General features: G+C 39.4%; 1 protein-coding gene across 13 annotated transcripts in view; it reads left to right on the forward strand.

The window, feature by feature from the left end:
• The window catches only part of kirrel3b (kirre like nephrin family adhesion molecule 3b), a 210,245-nt gene that overhangs the window by 139,744 nt on the left and 51,010 nt on the right, over positions 1-19,491 (forward strand). For 7 of the 13 annotated variants that reach the window (XM_088078676.1, XM_088078678.1, XM_088078683.1 and 4 more), the window contains 2 exons: positions 8,719-8,888; positions 17,047-17,197. In XM_088078676.1, the coding sequence (XP_087934802.1) occupies positions 8,719-8,888; positions 17,047-17,197 (321 nt within the window). The remainder of the gene's footprint in view (positions 1-8,718; positions 8,889-17,046; positions 17,198-19,491) is intronic. The other 6 variants (XM_088078679.1, XM_088078681.1, XM_088078682.1 and 3 more) reach the window with 1 other exon arrangement.

Genomic DNA, 19,491 nt, shown 5'->3' on the forward strand with positions numbered 1-19,491 from the left:
GCGATATCTGGTTCTTTCCATTATAACAATGAGATGTATGAAAAGTCTTTGAAGGGGGTGAAACTTAAAAGACCTTTGACTCGATCTTTCAAGATGACAGACATTCATAAACACAGTGCGATCCTGTTTTTCTGACAAACATAACTGATAGCGTGTCATTTGAATGAGCCATTGTGCGCAAGATATTTGTTTTCCCTTTGCTGCATTGTTAATGTTTTGGACCCGTGCTTCAGCAGCAATGTTCATGAACACAAAAGCCCAAGGGTATGTTTTCTTGTTGTTGCTTCCAATCGTCGAAGCTGAATCAGCCGTTTCTGTGGATAAGTCTGAATTCATTATTTCTCAAGGATCACACTAGCATCCCTTTTAGTAATGGGACCGAGCTTTGAGGGTAGGGTTGAAAGATGGAAATAGTAAAATGCTGCTGAGGAATTTGAAGTTTTCATGCTAAAACAGTCACGTTCAACATGATTCATGAATGTGTATTTTGTCATAAGCGCTGTCCATGGGGCTGACATTGTCTCCACTGAGAGTGTGTGAGCTCATTCACAGCCAGTGATACTCCTCACAGCAGCTGCGGACCTAAGTCTGAACCTGACCTGAGCAATGATGGGTTTGTTATAGCAGACATTGCTGACTTGACTATGTAACAATGAGGGCAAATTTTGCTATTGTTATTGTTGTTTCTTGGGGAAAAAAAGCTTTTGTGAGGATGTTATATTCCTCTGTTCTCTTTCTGTTCACCTGTGCTGCTATTACAAGTATTATTATTATTATTATTATTATTATTATTGTTGTTGTTGTTGTTGTTGTTGTTGTTGTTGTTGTTGTTGTTGTTATTATTATTATTATTATTATTATTATTATTATTATTATTATTATTATTATTATTATTATCAGTATTATTAACAGGGTATGCAGCGTATTATTTAAGTTGACTCACAAGGTAGCATCTGTGGAGCGGTGTAACAGCTCAGCAGGGCTCGAAGTTAGTTTGGTTAGTCTGCTGTTTAAGGAGTGGTACTGTTCTGTTACCTCTTTCCGTATTTCATCCCTCTACCTTTTTTTTAAAGGACCCCTTTTCTGTCATTGTGTAAAATGAAGTTAGTTTTCCTGATATTTTAGGATCTTTTTATTACTATATATATGCTGTATATATAAACCAAGCTCTTTGATTTTTACCTGCAGACTTTTCTAATGCAGGACGAAGCTTTATGGTAGAGACGAAAAGGCTCTCGAATGTAGCTTGTGTTCATTTCTTCCCCATACCCTTGTCCTGCAAGGTTTGTTTTTTAACTTTATATCTTGAAAAATAATCTAACTTTCTGAAATACATGTAGTTTTCTTTGCAGAAAAGATTGAAATGCTGAGCTAAATGTCTTAGGTATTTTTTTGTTTGGTTGGTTGGTTGGTTGTCTGTTTTTTTTTTTTTTAAGTTTTCTTACAACCCTTAAACTCAACAAGGTCCTCCAGCTTTGGTGACCCCTTATGGGGGTCTGACCCCCCCAGGTGGGAAGCCAGTGGTTTAAGGTAACAGAAATCAGTTATATTCATATCTCTCTTACTGAGTGGTGCTGCTGAAATTCTGTGTGTATAAGTGCGGGAAAAAAAATATCCTTGGAGCCTCCCGTGTAAGTAACCAATTTGTCTCTTACAAAGTTAATTTAGGTCTAGCCAAGCATCTCCGTGAAAGTATAGGGAGAGATAAGGTGTCCTAAACGGCAGTCATTCTGAGAGAAAATATGACTAACGTTTATACAGAGCTGCCTTTTCTGCCATTTTGTCTGAAACGAGATGGAATGATAACTACATCTATGATATCAGAGAGGCTGGGAACAGGTGCGTGATTATGGCAGACAGACTGTATGTAGGATGTTTTTTTTTCTCTCAGTCTTTCAACAGAAGGAGGAGAAATGACACGAATACATCTGTGCTCTGCAAAACAACAGTACCAACTGCGTACAGGTGCTGAGCTGATTTGAATTCGCACTACATAGTAAATAGGCTTGCTTTAAATAACTATAATTGTTGTTAGCAAACTAATGATTGGCGTTAACAAAAATCTAGACCTATGGGGGCTTATAACTGGCAGAGGCTTTAAACAAGTGCTTTTTTTATTTTTAACTGTCGTTATGGAAGCTGAATCCGTAACTCGCTGCCACCCACCCTCTCTCACACACACACACACACACACACAGACACACACACGCACACACACACACACACAGCTATATAAGCGCCGGGTGGTGAGCAGCGATGTCAGAACCCTCCCAATCTGCGGAGAGCAGCTTCTGGGGCTGCACATGGCTGCGCTGTGAAGGAGCAGGCTCCACACGTTTCTGACAGCTCTGGCATCTCCCCACTCGTCATCTCATCTTCATCCTTCCATCTCTCCATTTTATTTGGCACTGCTTATTCGCTAGATCATGACACCAGCACTACTATAAGATTACTAAGCATTTCTATACTACACTTATTAAAATGCTACACCCCGGCCAGCCTTTGAATCTTCCATTTTCCCTTATTCCCTTCATTTCCATCCTCTTTTTCCAACTACTTCCATCTTCTAGTCCATATTTGCCCTTCCAGTTTATTATTGTTTGCCATGTGGTAGCACACACTTCCCTGCAAATCAATCCTCTGCTGCTCTTTCATTTTGTGTATGTATTTTGTACAGTCTGCCATATTGTTTGAGATTGCCATCTGTGATCTTATTTGTGAGAGTAAAATGGTTTTGTGCATTTCTCTCACTTTCTTTTCATTCATTCACTCGTCTTGTGTGCATATGCTCACACATGGCTCAGAATCTCCTGGCTTTCAAACAGATGTACAATGACAGCACTTGAAGAGGGCCGGTGATTTGGGCCAGTGAGCCACGCATGTCTCTTGTACCCACCTGTGCTGGGTATTCGTCTTCTCTCCTTTTTATCTTCTTTTTTTCCTGATCTATCTATCACAAACTCTGCAAGCTGTCGCGATGGGGTGACAGGTGGCCCGTGCGAGCATTCTTTCTGAAATAGACAGGCAAGTCAGGAGGCTCATTGTTGTTCAGGGCACGTCTGCTGAAGAACAGCACTACAGCAGCTACACGTCGCCAGCCTCCCCTCCCCGCCCGTACACCATCCTTGTGAGGAGCCCTCTCTCATTCATTCGCCTCCAAATTGCTTTTTCTCCCTTGCTCACGCTCCTGGAAAGCCAGGATGCTCACAGGATTTCATCGGCTGCTGTCGAGAAGTTCCCATCCCAATATCGGTTTGGCCAGAGAAACCCAGCAGGTTCACCAGCAGCAACATCAGTCGTTACTGAAGAGGACTCTCAGCCAACTGGTGTTATCAGCTTCCCCTCACATAAATTCAAGTTTTATGTTCTGTGTTTGGGGAGTTTTATGTTCAGTGTTTGGGGAACTCATATGTATTAAAGGACAAAAGGCAGCTTTATGACCCCAGGGTTTATTCAGGCCCCTCTTGGAGGTGACGGACTTACCGCCTTCCACTGTTCAGTTAATTAAACATCAATATGCCTTGGTCTCATTTATGGATAACTTTGATTATGCAGTAAAAGTAAATGATCTCACTGACATCCAGGCTTTCTGACATCACTTTCTTTATTTTCTTTTTGACTGAGGTGACCAAGGTAGGACTTGTGGCCAGATATGTGCAGAATTGCTAGATTTGGAGAAATACATAAATTAAGTCTTATCTCAGAGTGGATGAAGTTAGGGATAGGACCTCCATAAAATGTGCTAGCCATAAAAAACATAGTGGAAATACACATCTAAGGGATGGGATTTGTTAAAGGTCCAGTGTCTGAGATTTAGGGGGATATATTGGCAGAAACGGATCGTAATATAATGAGTATGTTCCCTTTAGTGTGTAATCACCTGAAAATAAGAAGTCATGTTTCTGTTACCAAAGAATGAGCAGTTTATATCTATATAGGGAGCAGTATCTTACATGTTGCACCACCATGTTTCTACAATAGTTCAGAATGGACAAACATAACCTGGCTCTATGACCCGGCCATTCATGTTCTCACTTGGCTATGTGAATTAGCAGCTCCTCTGAGACAAAGCTGAACAGCATCAGAAAAACACTGATTTTGGAAGTGAAATGTCTTTTTATCAGTGTTTTTACCAGTTCAAATCACTATGCCCATTTGTTTTGGAAAGGAAGAGACTTCTGCAGATAATTTGGCTACCAGTAAAAACCTCCTGAACAATGTACACTGAAGGAATCCTAACCAGAAATTCATGTTTGGCACATAAGGAGAAGTTTCAGCTGGTTACAATGTGCAGTCCTCACCATGAGATGCCAATAAATCTTATACAATGCTCCTTTATTGTAGTTATGACATATTATTTGGATTTATCCTTCAAGCAAACCAAAAAAACTTACCATGACATCCATAATCTGACAGAGGCATGGGTCAAAGTAACCCCAGCAAATACTTTCAAATGATTAAAGTAATAACTGGCTGTGTGTATTACAGCTAAAATCTTTAGCTGAAACCATGTCTTACATCTTTGAGTAATACAAACATGTAAATAGACATAAACTCCTTTGTGACTGATCTTCTTTTAGTTATCTTTGATTTTTAAAAAACCTGTAATCACTGAAACACGCATAGACGGCGGTGTCTGTGCAAAACATGCCGACAGCATCCACGTCTCCACATACACAGGAGAATGCAAATTTGTCAAAGTGTTGAAAGAGATTACATTATTATCCCCAAGAAGAAAGTAGCGAGTGGAGCAGGGTTTGCTGTGAGTCAGCCCTGTAATTAAAGAGGAGCGATCAATCTGTACCACTGACCACACTACTTATGCCAAGTCCATCGAATGGCTGCAGTAAAGAGCTAATTTAGAACCATTAGGGACTGCCGAGTTTGCAAACAGCCCAGTAATGATGATGGCTGATTCAAGTTCAAGGCTTGGCCTCTGTATAACTGTCAGACCTGGCAGTCATAAGGCAGGATCAGTGGAATATCTCAGATGAAGGGAAAGAGCTGGGGAAAAAATTACATTTATTTTTTTTCTGCTCATTCATTTGTATTCAATGGATGTTGGGTTATTGGTCAAATCCTCCAGTTTCTTCAGCAGACATTAAAATTTCCACCTGCCAAGAACACAAAAGTCTCCCTTTATTGAAATGGCAAGTCTAATTGCCTTTTTTTCCTTGCTAAGATTTTTTTAACCCATGCTATTTTAGTTGAGGACATTCAAAAAGAAAGCCAAAGGAGCACAAGCTGAGAGCCCTGCATATGTCCTAGCTGCACAGATTTCAGTCCAGGCTGTCACAAACTGTCTCCACATACAGTGAGACCTCAAACACAATGGAGGACAGAGAGGTACAAAAGGTATAGATGCAGGATAGAGGCAGCCAGGCATGTCCATCTCCTTCTATGTCTGTTCACCAGTCACACCTAGTGTCTTGCTGGCAGGCAGCCCTCCAGGGGGACATGACGTGAAAGTATAGCAGCACTCTATTTGGTCCTCCTGTGACCCTCTATGTCACATCTACACACAGAATCATAAACTCCTCTTGCTCTGTCATCCTTTGATGGGAAACATATAGTTGAATAATAGTAGACACTATTAAAGGTCAAAGGGAGGCACACAGTGACTGCGAGGGTATAACCTTTCATCCACGCTCATTAGTGATGCCACCTTCTGACCCTGCGGCACCTATTTATAGACACTGATATGTGCTAATATGTGTGTTTTTCCTTTGAGAGAGAGCAAAGGAGCCTCTGATCTCATGTTCTCAGAGAGTTTCGAGGGCTTGAAAGCAATACGAGGAAAATTACTTCAAGTCTGAGTCCTATCAGTCACATACTGTCAGACGTCCCTTTCTAATCTCCCTCTCTCCATAAAACACGCTTCTTTATGACTGCCTTATATGCTTGGCATTTAATTAATGTTTCAGTCATGTGTGCAAGAGAGCACTGACAGCAAGCCAATACTGCAGGATCTTTGCAATCAGCTGTCACAGTGCTATCACTGAGCCTCACATTTTTGTTCATTTTCTTTAATGACAAATGGGAGAGCTGTTTGAGATTCCTGGCTCATAATGCTTTTTCACATGCTCCCTGTCTCATTTGCATACCACGCACTAGCTCTGCTCTTAGCATAAGAATAAACTAAATGTGATCTCCTTGACCTTGTTTCCAATTGCTGATAAAGGACCAGAAGGTGACCACATTCTCACAAAGATTTTTTTTTTCCTTACTTGCCTAGATCAGCACACTCTGTTGTCTGATCTGCTTGTGCTGACCTGAGATTCCTCTATACCTCTCCTAACCCCTCTGCATATCAATGAAGACCAGATCAAAGGGAGCCTGCCAGAATTAACACTGTGTTTCAAACCCAGACGCACAATAGGAAGTAGTGAGTGGGGATTGTCTTTGAAATTGTAGGTTCCCTCGTCCAGTTGGTCAGAGTTTTAAGTTTGGTCTAGTCAGAGTCCAGACTTCATTGTGCCCACACTGGTCTGATTCAGTCCTTACTCACTGTAAATGTGTGCTACTGATGAGTATGTTGTTGAAAAAAACTGGAAAATCAAATATTTCTGTTTTTAGTCAATATTTCTTTTTGTAATGCAAAGACATTAGTCAGAAGAGCAGAACACCAAATTGCCACCCCCGTGCACTAATTAACCACAGCGACTGAAGACTAAGATGAGCTTGTCTGTGACAGAGTTGGAGTGCGATGTTACTGTGGATGACCAGTGCTCCACTTGGTCTTTATGACATTACAAATTATGCATTACGAACGACAGTATCATCGGTTACAGTTTGTAAACATGCTCGAAAGCAAAATTAAAAGCCAAGCCCAGATTCACTGTGGTTTGGCATTTTGCCTTGCTCGCTCCTTTTTTTTTATTTGCTGCTGTGTGTCTTGACACCCATTTACACTGTCTGTTCAAGGCTTGGATATCATGCCGTTATGCCACCTCTCTATTCAGTATGAGAGGTATGATCCAGGAATGGGGGAACAGAGTTGTCTAGCCTTTAAGCTGGCAGTGGATGTAATAATTGGATGCATGTGATGTTTTGACGGCATGGTATGGGTCCTTTCAAAACAGCAGCTAGTAGCAGTGAGCAGCTACCTCTTCGAAAAGAGGAGCTGGATATGTCTATAAATTAGGACAACAATAAGGGAGCTACATAATATTTGCAGTTAGTGCTAGATTCTGTGAGAAACTTGATACAGCTCTAATAAGGCAGAGTAAGCAATAAGGCTCGTAAAATTTTAAACACTAAATTATGTGCTGCATCATTTCATATGAATCCCTTACATGTAACAGTAAAAAAAAATATTGCATAAAAAAGTAATAACAGAACATATATACATTGAATGGCTATTCCTGATAAATGCCAACTGTAAAAAAAATGTAGTAACCGAAAAATACATTTTATTTAGTGGAAGTATGAATGATTGTAACTCTATCTAAGTTTGTTATAAAGCTAGAGGTTTTGCTTGATAATTTAAAAAACATATTAAAAGGAACTTAGACCTGAGTTATGAAAAGTGACAACATTTTCTATCAGTAATTTAAGTGATGAATGAGCAACATAGAATACTATATGCAAACTTTTCTGGCACTACATTCTCATTTATGCCTATCATAAAACAGCCCTTTTATACTTATTGTCATTAAATGTACAAAACAGTATCCCAATTACATTTTATCTCTTTTGATTCATCACAGTGCTGTTTGACAGCATAAATCTAACCCATAATAACCTTCCTTCCAATCTCGATGCTTTTGTAGGGGAATATGGCAGCTGCCTGCAGCCTTTGATTTCGTCTTGCCCCAGATCTGCATTGTAATGAGCACTCAGGTCAATCAATAATTCACTGGAGTTTCAGTTATAAAAAAAGGAGAGAAAAAACAAACAGATCAGCGCATGGGTAAAACAGGAAAAGGACTTTGATCAGTGCCATATAGCTGTTGTGATGCTTTCTTCTCTCTATTGTATTTGTCAAAGCTTAGTGGGGGAGAAATGGGGATGCAGTTGTACATCTGTATGTCTGAGGGGGGTTATACGTAGACTGAATTAAATTTATTGCTGACATACTTGTGTGTACTGTACATATATCGGATGAATCTCATCTGCTTTGACTGACGGAAGAGTTGATTGTTATTTAGAGAGTCACGCTGTGACTTGTGTAAAGCGCTCCTTGCCTTTAACCGCACCACCTAATGCTAGTTTTCAATTAACAGGATGAATCTGTTTCTCACTGTGAAGTCATTACCTTCCCTGAATGAGTAACCATGGATGTTGCTTTTATTTTCTAAAGAAAAAAATATTATTATACAATAAACTTGTTGGCATTGTAAGCCCTCTCTGACTGTGTGATGAAGTTAGATGTCAGGCATTCAAATCATTGCAGGTCCCATTTGAAATTTGTTTTGTCTTATGTGGTTCAGATTTCCAGTATTGCAATTTATATGTTAAAGGTATGAATCACGCAGGAAAATGCATGTAGAAAAAAATAATTGAATAATTTGAGTGAATTCATTTCATGCCAGTATACCATCATTTGCACTAACGTAACGCAGTAACTCAATTACATATTTACATATTTTACTAATAGTCCAGATTAGTTGGGAATTAAATAACTCATGTTGGTTTCCTACAATAATAAGCATCTCATCTATTGTGATATGGTCTTTATGTGGCTAAGGCCCTCTTTTTCTGTGTCTATATCAACAGTTCCCCCAGAGGACCCAGTCATCAGTGGAGGGCCAGTGGTGAGCCTAAGGGCTGGCGACCCACTCAATCTGACCTGCCACGCTGATAATGCCAAGCCAGCAGCCTCAATCATCTGGATCCGCAATGGAGAGGTCCTTAATGGGGCCATGTACTCCAAGGTAAGCATAGAGGTGTGTGTCATACCAGGTTTGAAGACCGGCTGGGGACAGGGTGGGGGTTGCATGGTGGCTGTGCTTTCATTCTCTAGGCCAATTTTTTTCTTTCTTTTTTTTTTAATAAAAGTATGATAAGATAGGGAATGAAAACACCACATAGGTTTTTTTCTTCCTACCCTCTTATACAGGGGTTGTCAGCCTTTACTATCAAAAGAGCAATTTTGACTAAAAATAAAAGAAAGAAATCTGTCTGGAGCTGCAAAACACATTTGAGCCTTATAATGAAGGTAACACAGCGTATTAAATCTAAATTAGTCAATCAACATCACTAATTGGCCTAAATAAGCATTCATGAATATGTTTACAGAAAGGTGACTACTCTGCAGTGGGCTGTTTATAATTATTTGGTGCTTTAACTTTGCAGCGTTGGCAGTGAAAGCAAACAAATCTGTCCATGCACTATCAAAATCTTTATTTTTCGCCAAGACATTTCCATTTTTGGGAAGCCTAGCTAGTGGCATTCAATACTAGCCACTGCTATTGAGATTCAGTTAAATTTAGAGGAAAAGGTGCTTAAGCAGCTTAATTTGGTGAAGGCTACACAAATTTTACAATTGGAGAATATAAGAAGCAATTTTGACAAGCAATTCATTTCCATATAGGCCCAATGTTTTGTCTAAGCCACAAGGAGTCACTGTAGTGGGGCTGTAGTGGTAGGCAGTTTGCCTACCTATCCCTGCTCTAGTTAAAGCTACACAAATGTTTCCCAAGTTAGGCCCCTACTGATGTGGTTAGGTTTAGGAAAAGAATCAAGGTTTTTGTTAAAATAAGTACATTTGTTATGTAACTTAACTTAGATATGCATGTAAAATGACAACTTGACCTGTTGATGCAAAGTTAAGTTCATCATGTGACGTAGTTACATAACGAAACATAAAATAAGTCAACTTGGACACAAACAGTGGTCTTCACAGTCAAAGTTCTGTGTTTGTTTGACCCACGCATCCAATCAGACCCACCCCCTATACAGACTTTTTACATTCTTTTTACTATGTTTCCCATCATAATTACTATGGCCATTAGAAATCACTGCCTAACAATAAACTAAAATATGGGTTGTAAGACACTGCTTGCACAAACAAGCTATGCCGTCATATTTGGGGGGAGGACAGTCTTCATCTTTGCATGTCTCGCTTTGCTGTAAATAAATACTGCAAAAGTGCTAAACACCCATGAGATGTTTCAGAGTGACTGTATGAGTCATTGGTGGGCGTTTGCCTCAGCACCCAGACTGCTTTTTGAAATGAAATCCCTTGAAAATCCAGGTTGTGTTTTGATTCCAAAAGCGATGGCTGGCCTTTTTTTTTTTTGTTTCCCGGTATGAAAATTAACTCAGACAAGCAGATGGTGAGAACGGGGAACTATCAGTGACTTTACGCTTGTCTCAGGTGTTTTGATCTCCTCTTTTAGTGGCATTTGTCCTTCTTCATCTTCCCAACCTGTTTGAAAATCTACCATGTCACTGTCTGTGCTGGAATCTGCCTGAACCTTTTCACAGCGAAGTATGATTCTCACTGACAGATCGTGTTCCCACTTTTGATGCCGCAGCACACAATAGCCGGCGTTCACACACTAGCCTGGTGGCGCAATCACCTGACCCCATAGACTCTTGACTGACATTCACCCGTAAGGCTAATAATGCAATCAACACTGTCATGTTCTATTTCCATTTAAACAAAGGACATAAAGAGACCAGGCACTTTAGAGCACTAACACCTCCCCCGCCTTCCCTCGTTCCCCGCGCTGCCTCATCCCATTATCGGCTTTTTTCAAAGAGCAGATAAATGCCATTGATTGGACTGGGGTACGGCACCAGGCCGATTTAAATAAAGTGATTGCTTGAGGTGCCGCTCGCTAATGGTGGGCGGAGAGTACGTTTCCTGCCTTCACTTCCTCTCACAGCGAAGGCAGATATGAGGACATTCTGTGCTGGTAACTGATGGATGCTCACGTCAGCTCCGAGCTCAAGTATGTCCCTCTTCCCTCTTATCTCTATTGCCTACCATTAAAAAGCAATGGGTTCGATTAAAAGTAGATGATCTTTTTTGGGGGGTCCAAAGAGCAGTAGGGGGAACATTTTGTAAGCATAATCATCTGCTCTGATGGTCTCCTCATATCCCGCCGATCAAGAGAACTAATGTGAGCAGATGTGGTGGAGGATTCACAGAAATGGCTTTCCTGATGGTGTCATATCTAATGATAGTTCTGACCCAATGATAATTTTCCACTAAGGCCTCCAAAAGCTCATCTCTATGACCTCTTAGAAAACTATTTACTGGACCAGTGGTTAAAGAGAAAGTGTATGATTAAAGTTCAGCAAAAATGTGTGTTGGTTTTATAAGCGAGTAAGTGAATTGATGCAATGTGTATCATTAGCGAGGGTTGCTTTCCAAATAACTGAACCTCAGTATATTATGAGGGGAGCTCACCCAAATAGTGAAGTGGCAGAAGCTTGTCACAGCAAGGTGAAAGGTTCAAATATCAAGACTAGCTGTGAAAATGTGGGCAGAGGAAATTAATGAATAATGTTCTCTCTTCCCTCAAACACTCATCTCCCATCTGCTCCAGTGGAGCTGCTCGGTGGCAAACAGGAAAGTACTGTTTGGGATATGTAGCCTGCAGGTCTGTGGTTTGGAGGTGTGCACACTTGCTCTATGATACTTTCGCACTGGAATGGTACAACAAATCATTTGAAAAACATGATGCATTCCCTTCCCTGGTGTGCTACATTTTTTTTTCTTCTGAATGCTCTGGTGGCACACTGAGAGGTGAGCAGGAGACTGGGGAGTTATCTCAGTGTTAGGGGGCTTAAAAAAAATAAAAAAAATAATGACATTTTTATGAGCTCTTCTTGCTGGCAAGAGCAGAATAGTGCTTTTTTATTGTATACCCTCTCAGCTTTGCAGTAAAATCGTGTTGCTGTTTAATATCAGGTAAAATTGCTAAAGTACATGGAGCTGCTAGTGTTGATGAATATCATTTTCAGCAGAAAAAATAATTATCCCTTTTCTATCCCTGGTTCCTCTCTTTTATTCCACCCTCTTACCTACAAGTGTTCAAAGCAGCTGCTTTTTCTGCTTTCCTGTTTTATTATTATACCCCCATCCTTCATGGTAGTTTTTTGTGTGTAATTGGAGCATTTTATTGCATTTTAATTGCCATACCCATTGAGTAATAGGGTGGGAAAATACTTACAAATAAAATAACCTATTAAAATCTGAGTGGGCATTAAATACTTTCATTCATTATGAGACAGGTATAGTTTTCCCAGCAGTGGAGGAGAATATCAAGTCAAAGGGCTCTTTCCTTACAACAATAATTTAAGTCATTGTGCCAGTCTTAAAAGATCTCAAATGATTTTGGCAAGCTAATTAACCTAATTCATTCAGGATTCAAATTAAAATTGCGATCTGAAATATAGATCTCTTAAATTAATTGCTTTAAACAACTTTTGAAATGATCTTTTTTGAGGTGAGTAGTCAGTCAAGTTAAACAAAAGGAACTTATTTCATCTCAGTGACCATGGTAAAAAAGGAGTATTTTCACTTTTGCAGAAACATATAGTACAGTGTTAAAGAAATCAGCCGTTTTAGTAAAAGAATCCTTGTGTGGTCCACAATTTAAAATGGCAGAGAGGTTAATTTGATGTCAAATCAAAGGCGCGATGGGTGGGCTAGCAGAATATAAATGATGTTAGAATTATGAGCTTATTGCTTACCTCGTAAATTCAGGACCATCCCTGGGGCTTTCTTCGTCTACATCCCCTAAAATGTTGTTCAGAAACACCCAGTTCAAATGTGATTACTTGAATGGGCTTTAGTGGTGGTTATCAGCATTATAGATACAGGTTAGCAGGGTCCTGCAAGAGTGGCGAGTATGGTTTCAGTGCCTGCTGTGTTTATTGTTCTGCAACAACGCAGGAAGTCGGCTGATGTAATAAAGAGTGAGAGTCTACGTATAGGGAGGTTGGTTGGGATAAATACGACCTGGGTCAATCACTTTGCACACTGCATCCTAAACTTTCACCCCTCCTCATCATTTTTCAAAAAACACAGAAAATCAAACATGTTGCAACATTTTTTGAAGTTGAACAAAAATTTCAGAGCCAGTGTGCAAATATAATTGACACAATGTGAGGTGGACAACAATTTCAGATGAAAACTAAGGGTTTGGTGTGCAGTAGCCTTTAACTCAGGAGATTGAGATTTTTGTCCCATGTGAAACCAAAAGTCAGTGGTGAATTATTTTTAAGTATGCAATGTACGTCACTTGAAGTATCCTTTTGCACGTACTTGACTTATAACTTATGATATACGTCATGTAGCATGCTTATTTTAACCCCAACCATAATCTATTTTTTCTAAACTTAACCACACAGTCTGTGTGGCTAAACCTAACAAAAGTGAAAGTAAAATCTAACAAACTGCTCTCACTGCCAAGGGGAATGTAATCGTTGAAATCCATATTCCCGACAGACTAGTCAGTGTAGAAGGAGCCTTCTGACTCGTATGATGTTGATAACCACCACTGACACCCATTTAATCCATTAATCACATTGAAAGTGGGTGTCAGAATCCATCTGTATATGAAAATAAGCTCTATCACGATCAAATATCTCAAACACATTAATTAAGACATTACTTTCATCACAGTGATTTATTGGGCTGAAGACATTACAGCCACAACCAGTAAACATTAATGCTGAGAAGTGGAATAGTATTTTCTTTTATAACTGTTAAAACTATTCTGATGGTATACTATAAAAACTTCTAATTATCTAGACTGGTATTAGCTATTTTTTATATACTATATGCTTGTAGTATGTCAGCTATATGATAGTCTGGCAAACTGTCCAGGATGTACCCTGTCTCTTACCCTGTGTCAGCTTCTAATCTATCAAGTGCATTTTATATTGCTAGCCTGTTATTTGCTAGTGGTAACTCATAACTAATTCCATTATCAGGGGAGTGTGTCTGTGGATTTATTTATACATGCGCTTTTCGTATACTTGCGCCCTTTTTTTTTTTTTACAGTATTAGACGATAGAGTTCAATGGTTGCTCATTGATTGATTAGTCAGCTACACCCACAATACTAGCTGGCAATAAACCAATCCTACCACTGCTGACACAAAAGATAACGTGGTAATCAATCACAAAGATGATTTGTTTCTCTCTACACAAGTCACAGATTTTGAGCTCCAACATCCACTTTGTGGATGTGTGGTAGTCCATTTAGACAATTTTGTTTTTACTTTGCCTTTAAAAGCACATCTCAGAAAGTAGAATTTTAATTTAGCACATCTATAACTATCAAAATGTTTTAAAGAATGAAATAAAATAAAAATGTTTATAGATCCTTTTTCCTTAGAAATTCTAATTTAGCTCATTTATAACTATCAAAAAAATGAAATGTTTTAAATGAAATAAAATCGAATTGTTCATAAATCAATTTTCCTTCAGGATGACTAAATCCTGAAACAAGTCTGCCTTTCATTTTTACAAATTAGACATCTTAAAACATAAAAATAGAGGCCTTTTTGTATGAAACAGTTTAGTGTTGTGGTAAATTTGGTTTATATCCTCTGGGCAAAATAAACTTCAATTTGTGGATAATCAGCACTGTTCAAACAGGTCTATGAGTAGAAGTAAACACAGTTCCAGGGTTTAGGGTGAACAGTGAATTAGCTTAGCTGGCAGCACATCAAGTTTTATTTAGCAGTTAATCCATTTGGTTCAGCTGTTTTTTTTTAATGAGTAGATAATCCGGATGGATAGGCTTTCTGAAGGCACTGTCTGGTCCTTCACTGACAGGTCACCTTCTTGTTAAATTAACACTTGGCATGGCTGTTGCAGCTTTAAGTCTGGCTCGGTTAACTATTGTTGTTGTGGTAGCTGTTGTAAGAAAGAAAACAGAAAGAAACAAAAAGTCAATTTAAAAAAATTAAAGACACTGACAACAAGATGTCAAACAAACACACAGTCCAAATCAAGACTAAAAGCTTAAATTGAGAGCTAGTGAGGTATTCTTGTTGCACAGGACTTGCTATTTTTTTCATTAATCAACTTGATAAACAATGGTTTGCCTTGTTGTTGTGTGTTTCTTTGTCTCCTTTCGCCTCTGGTGATCAGAAATCACCTGATGTAGCTTTAATTACACTCTTTCTGTCTCAATCTTTTTACTTTTGCATTCCCTCTCCCAGCATAGTTAAAAGTATTCTTCACACAGGCTCCAGGCAGTGATATGAAAATTTATCAATTTGTAATGTGGCATGGTGTTGAATTCAATGCAGCAGCCAGCTAACCCCCTTCTTAAGATTAATGACTTTAGACAGGTCCAGAGCGACGAAGGAAACAATCCTGATTGTGTCAGAAGGGATATTACATTGACATATCCCACGTCTGACAGCTAATGTGCTCTGCTTTAGAAGTGACTCACACACTGCTATGAATTTCATCTCATGGTTCTTCACATACAAATGGACTTCACAAGAACATGGATGGCATCAACAATATCCTTCTACTTATAAAATGCTTATTAATACACAGGAGAAAAAATCTCCTCAAGCCAATAGGATAGACATTCAGCAGTAACTGAGAGAGGAGTCTTCAGGTACTTGAACTATAAAGTGGTTCGATAAAAAGATTTCTTTTGAAAAGTCTTGGCATCTGATTTTTCCAAGTTCAGTGACATTGTAATTATATTATTCAGACTGTTGCATGCTTAAGAGAGGGGTACAGAGTTCGATTACAGTTTTATTAAAAAGAATGCCTTGCATTTAAGTAGAGAAATGAGAAGATAATTACCACTGGTTTGACAATGAGCCACAGTTTGACTCAGCTAATGATTAATGGGTAGTGATTATGGAGGTTGAGTTATACCATGTGCTACTTGGCTTTCTTGAACTTTGTGAGGACATGGTAATATACAGTAATGCACCTGTCTGCGGTTACCTTTTGTGCCTTTCTAGAACTTCTCAAACCTATTGTATGGAAGTAAAAGGCCATAAGATTTGGAGAAGTATAGGTTTGCAGACTTCAGTATAAATGTTGAGGTGTGAAGTGAATATTTTTCTCGCTGTATGGTGTGCTATTAGAATCCAAGTACAGGCAATACCCATGAACAATCCATACATGTGTGAGGCTAATCCAACGGTAGCAGAGCAGTAAAGCAAGTCCACTGTGAGCTCCCTCTGGTCAACACAGCAGTTCTGTTTCTATGTTCGGAAAATGTTTGATGTACTTCACTATAGCAGGGCCTTCTTTTCTTCAAAGACACAAAGCTACACTGAGCCTCCTCTAAAGAGATGGCAGGGAAATGCATCTTGACTTTGTGGCTGACCACACTGTGCCCCGATGCCCACGCAATTTGTTCTAGTCAGTGACTTTGTTCTGCCCCGCACTGGTTAACATAGACTCCCACAGCCCTCCCCAGAGCGTTTTGGGGAGAGTGAGAGCTAGTGAGCGCTACCAACCGATTCCAGATGGCTTCCACAATGTAGGGCTCAGAGGATGAGCGCTGAAAAGAAGATTGATTTCCTTTGTGGAGTATGACAAGCCATGCACTAGAGCGCAGCTCTCCAGACACACAAAAGAGGCTCAAAAAACATATTTCTACTTTTTTTATTTTTTCATTTCAATCAGCTTTGCAGTAAAAACTACAGGCTTGAGTGTTCTGAGGGTTTTCCTGTGGTCTCCCAAGGGACAAGTTGTGTGTACTCATGAATTTGCTGCTGTTTTTGTTTTGGGGTTTTTTCTTCCACATTTACACCTTCTCCATCAAAACTTATCCACTGAACTGTTTGTTCTTTCTCTGTTCTCTGTTTGTATATAGTTTAAACTCTTTGGAAACCCAACTTTAGTTTGAGCCATTGACGATGCATTCCAATATGTTTTTGACTAAATTTTTCGTACAGTGTTTAGAAGGTAACTACACCCGTTTTCAAAATGCATGCATTTTCCAATGGTCCAAGACATCCCAGAAATATTAGTTAAAACAACATGGTATAAACCAACCAACCACATGGTATAAATTTAGAGGCCTAAAACATGCCGTCACACAGCTGCCTGCGGCGTCACTTTTAACTTTACTTAACTTCGCTTTGCTCTTTGCAGACCTTGCTCCGGGATGGCAGGAGAGAAAGCACCGTGAGCACGCTCTACCTATCGCCTTCCAACATCGAAACGGGTCAGCAGATCATCTGTAAGGCTTCCAACAAGGCCGTCCCCAACGGCAAGGAGACCAGTGTCACAATTGACATCCAACGTAAGCACACCACTTTTTTCCTCTCTGTCTCATTTCTTATTGCTTACAGTCTCTCCCTCCACGCCTACTTTGTCTTGTTTGAGTTTTTTAAAGTCTCTTTATAAGCAATCAGTGCAGATTTGGGGAAAACAGTCTGTGTTTGACATGCATTACTCAGTATTTGAGGTATTTCTCACATGTAGAGGCGTGAAAGTGTCTGACAGGCATACGTGACTAACACTCTGTAAACATCTAGGATTCATTTTAGGCTCTGATGGATATTTATAATTGGTTTCCATTTTGTTTTCACACCATGTAGGTGGGTGGATGGATTGATGATGCATCACTTTTTTTTCTTGCTATGATAAAATATCAAAGGAGCTGTCCATCCAAAATGAATGGAACAGTCTTTTTTTTTTGGTCCAGCTACCTGCTTGCTGTGGCGCTATGCACACTGTCTCCACCTCTTTTATTTCCCTGCTCATGCCATCAATCTTTTTGATGAGAGCATGCACAATTCCCCTCTAAAATAGGCAAAGTAAGCCCAGCGTGTAAAACACATTCAGCCTCAATTGTCAGGGAATCTTTTTTCGATCAAGAACCGTTCACAGTAAGAGAGGGGCTTTGAACAAAGGGATTTTTTGCATCACTCACGGCCCCTTCAACACCATTAAGTATGACTAATAAAGCAGAAAATGCTATTTAGAGAGGCAATATGACTGACGGCTCCATTCTTTTCATTATGTGCACCACAAGAGGCAAGCATGGCAAGAGCGGGCACCACACGATCAGGCCAACTCAGGCGCGGGAGTAAAAATGATTAACAGTTGTTAGTGTTTGCAACCCTTGCAGTTTGTCCTCGTCATATTTTTTGTCATGCAGTCAAAAAGGGAAGTCTGCCCACATGTAAACTGATTTGTCACCATGTATAATGATGTGTCGGTGATAAATACTGGCCATCATAGCATCATCCTTGCTCCTGAATGTATGATTTAACCCTGAAAAATGAGTGCAGCAGATTTCTAATTAGCATTCCAAAATGTGCTCTTCACACAATTAAAGCTCCCGACAACATTTTTCACAGTGTGAGATCAAACTGAGCGACAGCAGAGACTAATTGTCGAGATTCAAATAGTCTCCCACAAGGCTTAGCCTCTTGTTTCCCTCCCTCCTTCTCAGTCCCCCACCCACTTCCTCAGACTTGACAGGTAAAGTGTTCAGCACAGTTCAACAGAGCCTCCGGAGTTTATGTGAAGAAGCACTTTCAAATTAAGCTTCTCCTGAAATGAAACGAGTTGTAATTGAACTTTGATTCATTCGTGTTGGGCATCAATTTGCTTAATTTCAGTGCTGCCTAATTCGATTACAAGGTTCTCCGCTCAAAAAAAGAATCTGAAACACTGCATGTTTTTTTTTTTTTAATTAAAGATATAAATATATGAGCTTTGGTGCAGATTTACACTACATCTCAACATGAGCAAAAAACTGAACTGTAAAATGTTCTGTAGACACAGGCAGCCAGTGGTAGAAGAAATACTCACATCGTTGACGTAAAATTAAAATTCTTATACCCCAGGCTAAAAGTACTCAGTTACAAGTAAACTGAGTACTTCAAACTCGTACGTAAAGGTCAAATGTGTTGGATTTTACTGACATCTATTGGCATAAGTGTATAATCAGCCTAAGAAACTAAGAACTGTTGCATTTTGGTTACCTTAGAATGAGCTGTTTATATCGACGGAGCGGATCCTCTCCTATTGAATCTGCAATGTTTTTTGTACAGTAGCCTAGAAAGGACAAAGCAAACACTGGCTTTACACAGGACCATTCATGTTTTTGCCTTTTCCTACATGCCTTGCACAAAACAGAAGTGTATTTGGTTGCATACTGCAACTTTACCACTAAAGTTGTCAAATAAATGTAGCAAAGTAAAAAGTGCAGTATTTCCCTCTCAGATGTAGTGGAGTAGAACTAAAAGTCGCATAAAATAGAAACAGTCATTGAAAGCACATGTACATAAAAACTGTATTGAAGTGCTGTACTTGAGTGAATATATTTAGTTACATCTTCACAGCATTTTATTAATTGTGTCTTGTAAAGGATCACAGAACTGAGTTTTCTGTGGTCATTCCCATGCATGTCTATTTTTGCTTGGGATCAAGTCAGTTTATGATGGCAATATAGTGAGAATGGAGTATTATGAGATTGGAAATCTGGAGACTATTTAAATATGAATGCACTGCACGTTGCAAAGAGACTAGACAGTATCACCCAGTCTTTCTTTAACAATATAAACAGGTGCCAGATGAATAAAT

This window comes from Plectropomus leopardus, chromosome 6 (assembly GCF_026936395.1).
Source record: "Plectropomus leopardus strain MGB_pleo_1.0 chromosome 6, ASM2693639v1, whole genome shotgun sequence".
NCBI lineage: Eukaryota > Metazoa > Chordata > Actinopteri > Perciformes > Serranidae > Plectropomus > Plectropomus leopardus.